General features: G+C 42.6%; 1 protein-coding gene across 3 annotated transcripts in view; it reads left to right on the top strand.

The window, feature by feature from the left end:
* The first annotated feature begins 2795 nt into the window (after positions 1–2795).
* SPATA18 (spermatogenesis associated 18) overlaps positions 2796–10097 on the top strand; it is a 50802-nt gene continuing 43500 nt past the window's right edge. For all 3 annotated transcript variants that reach the window (XM_061145979.1, XM_061145981.1, XM_061145978.1), the window contains exon 1: positions 2796–3105. In XM_061145979.1, the coding sequence (XP_061001962.1) occupies positions 3019–3105 (87 nt within the window). In that variant the 5' untranslated portion in view covers positions 2796–3018. The remainder of the gene's footprint in view (positions 3106–10097) is intronic.

Raw genomic sequence — 10097 nt, 5'->3', positions numbered from 1 at the left:
TTTTTCTTGACTGCCACAAAGCCCCAAAATAAATGTAAAATAAGGCTCAATATTAGTACACAGGCTTAAACTGGGGGCATATTTGTTTTTTTCACTAATTTTTTTCTAAATCCAACAAAGATGTTTTCTACAAACTTTTTACTATAAGCGATCTGAGATTCTCTTTTGGAAGTTTTAAGGGGATAAATAATGAATAAGTATGTAAAACATTTCCTTTGAGTACTTGAGAGTTATGCTTGTTACTAGTAAGCATCAAGTTCTTGCTATGGACAACCATGTCCCAGAGCTCTATGGAAACTAATGGGTGCATGAAATGACCGGGAAACCTGAAGGGTCTTGAATCTAGTTGTGATGGTCAAGTATTGTAAAGATAAGGTCAGGTAGCATATTCTAAAGTGATTTCAGACTCATTCTATCCTAAGACTCCATATGTCTATTAAATGAGTAATATGAACATTTGGTCAAAGCATATTCTATTTTGAGTTGGCTTAAATATTGATATCTTGAGTAACATTTTTCTGAAGGTGGTCAAGTTTTTGGATAGCTGTTTCTGAGTAAGTTTTCATAAAAGCAGTTTGTGTTCATGGTGGAAATTTGAAAAATCGGAAAAGTATAAAGGAACTAATTAAAATGATCCATAATCATGCCTTGGGTTCATGTTGTATAATGTAACACAATATATATAATTTAGAGACCTGTTTTTTTCACTTAACATTATATAGTAATAATTCCTAGATACTAGCTGTTCAATAATGAGATTTCTATTGTGAAACATTCCATTGAATAATTTACTCAATCAGCAGCCCTATTGGTGCTTTATATGTTTCCAACCTACTCTTCTCTGTTTAATATTAGTACTGTGACCTATTTGTACATTTGTAGCAATAGTAATCATAGCATTTAGGAAGCAAATTTATAGCATTTGCTGTAACACGTCAAGCACTGTGTTGCACTTCACATGAATGATCTTATTTAGTCTCTAATAACACTGTGAAGTAGGAACTATAGTAAGATGATATAAGGGCTTCCTAGATGGCTCAGAATCCATCTCAGGAGATGCCGTTTGATCCCTAGGTTGAGAAGATCCCCTGGAGGAGGAAATGGGGAAAGGAAACACTATTCAGTATTCTCACCAGGACAACCCCATGAACAGAAGAGCCTGGCAGGCTGTAGTCATAAAAGAGTCCCAAAGGACTGAAGCAACTGAGCACACAGGCATGCAAGATGATCTAAACAAGGACTAGAGGTTAATTAAAGTGCAACAGCAAGGAGGAGGATTTAACCCTTAGTTTGACCTAAGCAAATATTCCAACTTGGTTTTTATTAATAAGTCAGTCAGACTGTTCAAAGATTCCAGTTACCTATAAAAATGTGCATTAAGTTAAGAAATCTATAAGATTCTCCTTCATTGCCTTCCTCATTCTTTATATTTTTTTAAAGAAAGTCAGTAATGAATATTTATTTTTTGTACTTTAGCAATTGTTATTGCACTATGATAAAATGTGTGTTCTCTTTATATTCTTTGTTTTTTCTTTTTGTTGATATATAATTAAAATAATAATACATTATGTACAACATAGTGATTCAATATTTGTATATAATGTGAAATAGTCACCACAATCAGTCTAATTAATATCTATCGCCAGACACAGTTACAAGTTTTTTTTTTTTTCTTGTGGTGAGGACTTTTATAGTCCTTATTTTGTGATCTACAGAAGATAGTAAGAACACAGACTCCAGAATGAGCCTTTCATTTTTATCAGAGGACAGTAAAACCACTAATTAAATGGAAAAAAGTGGGGTGGGGGCAAAAAGTCTTAAGTTCACCGTCAGTGGACATGTTCCATGTTCATAATTCTTAAATACCTGAAAAAAAAAGAAACTGAATTAAACTAGCTAACCGACTAGCTGAGGTCCTGCTTCCACTGGCTCTGTTTTAAAAAAGATAGATAAGGATGATTTGCAATCTGCACATCATTTGACGACATTGAAAATAAGGGTACCAAAGTGCTTAGTGATGGTTGAAATGGTTTCATTTCTTAAGTAGTCCAGACTGCCACTGTGGCTTAATATACCTTTTGAAATAGTGCCAAACTGGCTCTAAACTTGCACGAAGTCTTAATTAGAGAATTTATAATTAAATAACTTTAGAGTGGTTAATGATTCTAAAAACAGACCAAATCTTATTTAAACCTGATTGACTTTAATTTGTGAACATCCTGGAGCTAAAATCTATTTAGCTGGGCACCCACCAAATCCTAGGTGTTACAAAGGAAGAAGTAAAGTCTTGAGACGTGAAAGAATATAGGAAGGAGTCAAACAACTGCTTTCTTCACCGCCTAACCAAAAACGTCTAGAAAGAATAACCTTTGGTTTCCTAGACAAGAGGCCTCCGGCTGCCCAGCATCCCCACACTGAGGCGCCTCTCTGTCCATCAGGGTCGGGCGGCTGCCATCCGGAGTCTTAGCGTCTTCCAGCCGCCGGCCCAACCCGGAGTCTCACAGGCTTTGGGGGCTCTCGCTTTCGGCCAGCAGCAGCAGCAGCAGCAGCAGCATGAGGCTGAGCATCAGGAGCATGAGGAAGAGCGGCATGGCGCGTCCCGGCGCGGCCCCGGCCCCGCAGGCGGGTGGGGGTGGGTGGGGAGCAGGAGGGAAGCGGGCGGCGGGGCTGCGGGCCGATAGGGCGCTCGGATGGGGCTGGGCGGCGGCGCGGGCGTTGCCAGGAGACGGGCGGCGCGCGTCCCCAGCTGCGGCGCGCTCACGTCAAGGTTTGTTTAATAATCGCCCGGGTATTTATTGTCCTGGCTCCCGGCGGCCGCGCGGGAGCCGGGAGACCGCGCGCGGGGCAGCGAATGAGGCGCGGCGGCTGTGGCCCAGGTCACCTCCCCCCGGCTTCTCGAACCCTGCCCAGCCCGACCCGAGGGGGGGAGGATGGAAACACCAGCCGCGCTCTGAGCGCCTCAGGAAGAGAACACCTTCGAGTCCATCTCCCAGAGCGGGCCGAGCGGAAGAGCGAGCGATGGCCGATAACCTGAGGAGACTGGTCTCCAACGAAGCTTTACGATCGTTGCAGGACAAGCTCGAGTCCTGGCTGAGGGAGTACAACGTGAGTCAGAGGGGAAGACCCCCGGAGTTCGCCCTCTCTCTAGTTCCTTGCACAACCCTCGGCGGGAGGCTCTTAGGGCTGGCCTCCGGGTGACTGCTTTGCCAAGTCCCGCAGTTTGGATTCCTCACTGGGACCCGCACCGAGGGAAGCAGGGAAATGCGATTCCTTTCTCTCCTTCCGGCGCGAGGTGGCGCGGTCGGCGAAGTGCTGGTCTGGTCGTAGCAGAGGAGCGCTCCTATTTTAGCGAGCGGTAGCCAAGGACGCTGGCGGTCCTAGCAACGGGAAAGCCCAGCGAGCAACCCAGGTCCGGTCTAGCTTGTCACTCTTGCTCCAGTCCCCTCTACCTGCAGTCCACCCCGATACCCCGACTCGAATTATGATTATTTATAACATCCCTCCTCTTGCCTTTCCGCAAGTCTCCCACTCTGGGGATAAGATTTTTATAGAAATATACCCAGGAGTTAGTACCCAGAAGTCAATGAAACAGACACTAGTCAACCTTGCGAGTTTCACTTTGTGTGCTGATCAGCATGGCAAGTAAGGCAGTTTCAACACCAGGGCAAATTTCAGAAGGCCTGTTGTCAAGGCATCTGTAAGCCAATATTCTTGTCATCAAACCCAGTAGGGTTCTTCAAATCTCATTAATTCCCCCCACCCCCAACCCCACTCCAGCTCCCGTTCATCTCCCCATCCAGATAGTAGAACTCCAATGCAGAATTTGCTTCGGTTGGTCTGTCTTAAAAAGGAGAGTTCTATGCTGTAGCTCAGCTGGTAAAAAAAAGTCCATCTGCAATGCAAGAGACTCCGGTTTGATCCCTGGATCAGGAAGATCCCGTGGAGAAGGGCATGGCAACCCACTCTAGTATTCTTGCCTGGAGAATCCCCATGGACAGAGGAGCCTGGTGGCTTAGTGACTAAACAACAACAAACAACGACAAAAGCTGAATCATTTGGGGCAAATTATTTAACCTCTAGGTCTCAGTACCTCCTCAGCTAACTGGGAGACTGGAATTGATGATGGGTTAAGTTCCCTTTTGGATCTCAATTTTTTGAGTCTAGATTAGCTTGTTTCTGAAATCCTACCAGGAAAATGCAACTGCCTGCCATCATGAGTCCCTGGACTTTCCTATTCACCTTGTAACCAGGCTCCTGGGACGAGGGGAGCTCAAAGCACTATGGCTTTCTCCTTAGCCTGCTTTTCTAGTGTTTACCCCATTTGCCCACATTTAAAGAACCAATATTGATTATTCCTTCTCCATCAGAATTGCAGGAAAATTAAAATTCACCATTAGCACAAAGCCCTGGGCTCCCCCCACCACCTACCTTTAAAAGTGGCTACTTGTTACCTAATCTCAGAAGGATGAGACTAACAAAGCCTAATACATGTATTTTCCCTTCTTAAAACCACTTCTTACAGAAAATGTTTTTCTTGCCCTGTGGCCGAAATTAACTTGGACCATTAAAGAGTGTGTTCAGCTTGTCATTAGACAATGTTGAACACAAATGACACTGGTAGTGGCTGGACCAAATTAAATGATGGTTTTAGAAATGACCTGTAAGTTCTGAGAAATGCCGAAGTTTACTGTACTTTCTCTTCTCACTAACAGTGGTGCACCCCATTCTTCTGTTCTCACCAAAACCATTTCTATTTAGATTCCTCACTTGTGGCCCTCCCCATCTCCAATACACACATATAATTAGTGGAGACTGAACTCTTAGAGATCAGCGCCTTTACAAATTTTGTGGCCATTCCTTGGGCATCATCATTTCTCTTTCAACTTTCTGGCATCTCTATTGCATTTGACTGTCAACACCTGCATTTTTCTAAGACTCTATTTGTCTCCTTATCTTACCACACCCCTCTCATAGTTATTCTTCAAGGGTAGACTTTAGAAACCTTCTCTTCCACCTCCATTCCTGTTTCATCTCTTACTCCTATGCTGATGAATGTCATATCTATACTCAGGTCCTTTTCTCATCTGAGCTCTCACTTCTCCAAATGTCCATTGGACATTTTCAGTTGTGCTAGTGTCATTGCAAAGTCAAATCACTGTAAGACTGACCCTAGCTTCTCCCATGCCACAAACACTGGCTTCTTTCCTTTAGTCACAGTCTTTATCATGACATACTCCACTACTTTCTCACCAGCAGAATCCGTTGATACTCGTTTCTAAGCTTGTGCAGAAACTGAGCACGTGCCATACCATCCCCGCCTCCGCTGGCACGCTCATACACCTTTGGTCATCTTTTATTTGTGTTACTCAAAAAAAAAAAAATAACCCAAAGTTATTCTTCTAAATACCAAGTCAGATCAAGTTACTCCTATGGCAAAACACTCCAAACTTCATATCTCAGAAAAAAAGTTCCTGCAAATGGCCATCAGGCTCCTGTACAACTGTGCTCCTTTAAACTCCGTGATGTCGTCTCTTACTCTTTCCCTTGCTCAACCACTCTAGTGATACTGGACGCCTTGCTCTTTGTAGAGCAGAACTGTCCAACGGAACTTCCCGTGATGATGGACACATTCTATGTACATCTCTCTATCAGCACTGTCCAGCATGGTGGCCAGTAAGCATTTGAAATTCAATGAATGCGAACTGAGGAACTGAAGTTTTAACTTCGTTGAAGTCTAGTTTGAATTCAACTAGTCGCATATGACCAGTGGCGACTGTATTGGACAGAGCAGCCACCCTCACCCCTGGAACCATGGTGCCCCTTCTCTGCTTTATTTCTTCCATAATATCTACCCCTTCTAATTTTCACTGATTTACTCTTTTATTTTGTTTGTTAGTCTTCCTCCCCTCCCCCAACACACCCTAAAATGTAAGCTCCAGATGGCAGAGATTTCTGTTTCATTCCACTTTTGGCCCCCTAGTAGTTGCTCAATAAATCATGACTGGCTGAATGCCACCACCGTTCTCCCAGACACCCAGTTCCTTGGACTCATTTCTGAAAAACCTCATATTCAGCGTAAAATTAGAAATGACCCTGTGCATGCCTTGTGTGTTCAGTCTCTTCAGTCGTGTTCATCTCTTTGTGACCCTATGGACCATAGCCCACTAGGCTCCTCTGTCCATGGGGTTCTCCAGGCAAGAATATTGGAGTGCCCTATTGACATGGAAGCAACCTAGATGCCCATCAGCAGAAGAATGGATAGGAAGCTATGGTACATATACACAATGGAATATTACTCAGCCATTACAAATAATTCATTTGAATCAGTTCTAATGAGATGGATGAAATTGGAGCCCATTATACAGAGTGAAGTAAGCCAGAAAGATAAAGACCAATACAGTATACTAACGCATATATATGGAATTTAAAAAGATGGTAATGAAGTGCCCTATTGCCATGCCCTCCTCCAGGGGATCTTCCTGACCCAGGGATCGAACTGGAGTCTCCTGCATCTCCTACATTGCTGGCAGATTCTTTACCCCTGAGCCAGCAGGGAAGCCCAGAAATGATCCCCAAATATCTTTAATTCAACTTTTCTTAAAATTGAAACCAGAAGCCAGGATTAACGGTCCTCTCACAAGTGAGAGGGTGCAAGCATTCTGAACAGTGTGTGTGTGTGTGGCGTGTGCCGAGTGGTGAGGGCGGGGCGCTAAAGGAAGACGATGAGAAAATCTCTTTACAGAACCTACCAAAATTTAGGTTACATTGAGACTTATTCAACATCTTGTCATCTACAGTTTGAGTTTCACTCAATTGCTAAGAGTTTTCCTATAATACTGCAATATTGTTTTATTAGTTCCAAAGACTTTGGCCTTAAATCCTGAAGGTGAAGAGTACTCATTGTAGCAAATTATATTTATTAAAATATTGGTTGTAGAGAACTATGTTTTTTCCTTAAAAGCTTCAAATTATGTTTGCTATGGAAGGTTGATTTTTCTGACTGTGACCACATTAATTGAGTTCTGATAAACTCAAGCAAAAGAAAAGACTGTATATATTCCTCTAGAATTAGGAACATGGTTAAAGTTATTCCTTTGGGGAAAGTTATTTTCAAGTGAAATAGATAAATAACTTGAACAGATTAATTCTAAAACACAATGCAGAATTTTGATTGTTTTCCAAACTAGCCATCATTTAGATTAACAATTAGATCCTATTTAGTTTTTCTTCTTAATTTCTCTAATATAATTTCCTGCTTTATCCATTCCTATCTCCTCTGCCCTTATCCGGCCATCACCACCATCCCATACACAGCCTGTTTCCTTGATTCCTATGTTGTCAGAAACAGTAAGTTCTTTTAAAATATAATTTCCTGCCCTGAAGCCTTTGTTTTTTATCTTTTGGCTTGTTTTTAATCTTACAACATCTACCAATCTTCTGGGCCTTTGGCAAAACTGCTTCTTGCTTGATTTTATTTTTTTAAGTTATATTTACCTTAACTTCAGGAAGAAATATTTTCCAACCCTCTCCTCTTCCAGAGAAGCAAATCCTAAAAACAACAGCAAACAGCACCACCTCATTTTCTTTTAGTTCTTAAAGAGATGCTGAATTATTGCATTACTTGGTCTTTAAAACTTGGACTCCATGGAAGACTCAGGGACGGGTTGTGGTAAACACATGAATCACAGAGTAAGTTTTTCCTCCTTTGTGGTTATTGAGAATGCTAGTGGATCAGCCATAGAGAATTCCTTCTTGTTTAACCAATAATTGAGCCAATTATTAAGAGTTTAAGAATTAATTGAACAAACGATTACTTAGCTCCTGGTATGTATAAAGGTTTGGGTGAGATACTCTATATTCACACTTTTTCTGCAGTGTACATTTATTCATCAGACAACTTTTTCTTACAATATGTCTGTCTGTGCTAGGTGCTGGGAATAGAAATGTCAGTTGCACCTTAGTGATGAAATTCTAGTTGGAGAAGAGGACAAGGGAGAGAGGAAAGGATGTGTGCAAGAAGCTGGGAAGCATGAAAAAGCTAGCATATCTCAGGGGACTGGGAATACTTCCAGGCAGGGAGTGGACATGAGATAAGGCCAAGGAGATGGGGTGGTGGGGGCCAGGGGACGGGTGCCTTGGGTGGTGTGTTATGGAGTTCGGACTTTATCCTGAGGGCAATGGGGAGAAACTAAAAGTATTATATAGGGAGGTAATGCTTCTCTTGCATTACTCTCCCTTTCTGCTATAGAATTCTGTACTAACAAGTGAAAACAACATATTAAATATCAGCCCATAAAAAGAAACTCTTAAAGAAGTGTCCTCTGTTTGTTTTAGAATAATCTCTGTGGTTGAAATAGAGCTGCTTTTATGCCAAAACATGCCTGATTCTAAGTACAAAAGTGAAAGGTTGCTACTGTGAGCTGTGTGTTACGCCAGGATTTGTGACCTCTGGAAGAGAGGATTTTGATCCAGGGTCAGAGATGAGACTTGATTACTTGGAGCCTTTTGTGTAGCAAAGTTTTAATAAAGTATAGCAAAGATAGGGAAAGCTTCTAACATGGACATCAGAAGGGGACAGAAAGAGTGCCAAGGCATTTTATGTCTGTTAGCTAGCTTCTAATCAGATAAAGAAACAACTCAAGGCTGAGGGAGTTTCACCAGGCCCCTCTCCCACAATATGCATTTTTGAGATAGGATGGCCAAGGTGTGTCATCCCCAGCCATAAAACAATTAATATGAGTACTGGTTTGTTGAGCCATTATCAGCCCAAGGTTTGAGAAAAGAAAAAAGAGGTTGGTCTTAGGCAGAACCGGTTTCCTCAACACAGAAGGGAAAAAAAAAGTCTGCCCCTTGCAGTTTACTTCCTCCTGCCGCCTGGGGGCCTCTGGCCTCCTACCTGTTACCCTCTCAAAAGGCTGTTGTCATTGCTATGGTGTCTTCAAACAGATTCCCTGGCCCCCCTTCACTCTTCCCCTTCTACATTCTTGAGGGTTCAACTAGTTATTAAATTTATAGAGAACACTTTTCTTCCTTTCAGGACCTTTATCTCTTTCAGTTCAGTTCAGTCGCTCAGTTGTGTCCGACTCTTTGCGACCCCATGGACTGCAGCACGTCAGGCTTCCCTGTCCATCACCAACTCCCAGAGCTTGCTCAAACTCATGTCCGTCGAGTCGGTGATGCCATCTAACCATCTCATCTTCTGTCGTCCCCTTCTCCTCCCACCTCAGTCTTTCCCAGCATCAGAGTCTTTTCAAATGAATCAGTTCTTTACATCAGGTGGCCAGAGTATTGGAGTTTCAGCTTCAACATCAGTCCTTCCAATGAATATTCAGGACTGATTTCCTTTAGGGTGGACTGGTTTGATCTCGTTGCAGTCCAAGGGACTCTCAAGAGTTTTCTCCAGCACCACAGTTCAAAAGCATCAATTCTTCGGCATTCAGCTTTATAGTCTAACTGTCACATCTGTGCATGACTACTGGAAAAACCATAGCTCTGACTAGACAGACCTTTGCTGGCAAAGTAATGTCTCTGCTTTTTAGTATGCTGTCTAGGTTGGTCATAGCTTTTCTTCCAAGGAGCAAGTGTCTTTTAATTTCATGGCTGCAGCCACCATCTGCAGTGGTTTACTGGCCAGTAATGAATAAATGCCAAACCTTAGTGTCTTGACAGAACAGAGATTTCTTTCCCATTCATGCAAAGTCTGATGGTAGCTCTTGTCTGTCACTGGCTGAGTTTCAGGTGCCCTCCATCAGATGGAGCAGCCACCTCATTACCAGACCTGGAAGTTTCTGCAAGGGGAATAGAGGGAGTGGAGAACTTGCCCTGCTCCTACATCATACACAGACCTTGCACTCATTGTCCCTTGGGCAGACTTAGTTGTGTGGCTGCTGCCTAACTGTAAGGGAGCCCGAGAAATGTGGAAAAGCACGCGGAATATTTAATGGGTACCACCCCCTCTGCCACAGTTACTAATGATAAATTCATGGCTACAAAATAATTGACAAATAATTAAGGAAGACTATTTTCTTTTTAACAGAGAGTCTACTAACTTTTAAATTTGATTCTCCTTATTTTCATCTTGGACAAACTGGTTAATG

This window comes from Dama dama, chromosome 6, assembly GCF_033118175.1.
Source record: "Dama dama isolate Ldn47 chromosome 6, ASM3311817v1, whole genome shotgun sequence".
Lineage (NCBI taxonomy): Eukaryota > Metazoa > Chordata > Mammalia > Artiodactyla > Cervidae > Dama > Dama dama.
Note: the sequence above shows the minus strand (reverse complement) of the source record. Positions and strands in the feature narration are given on the sequence as shown.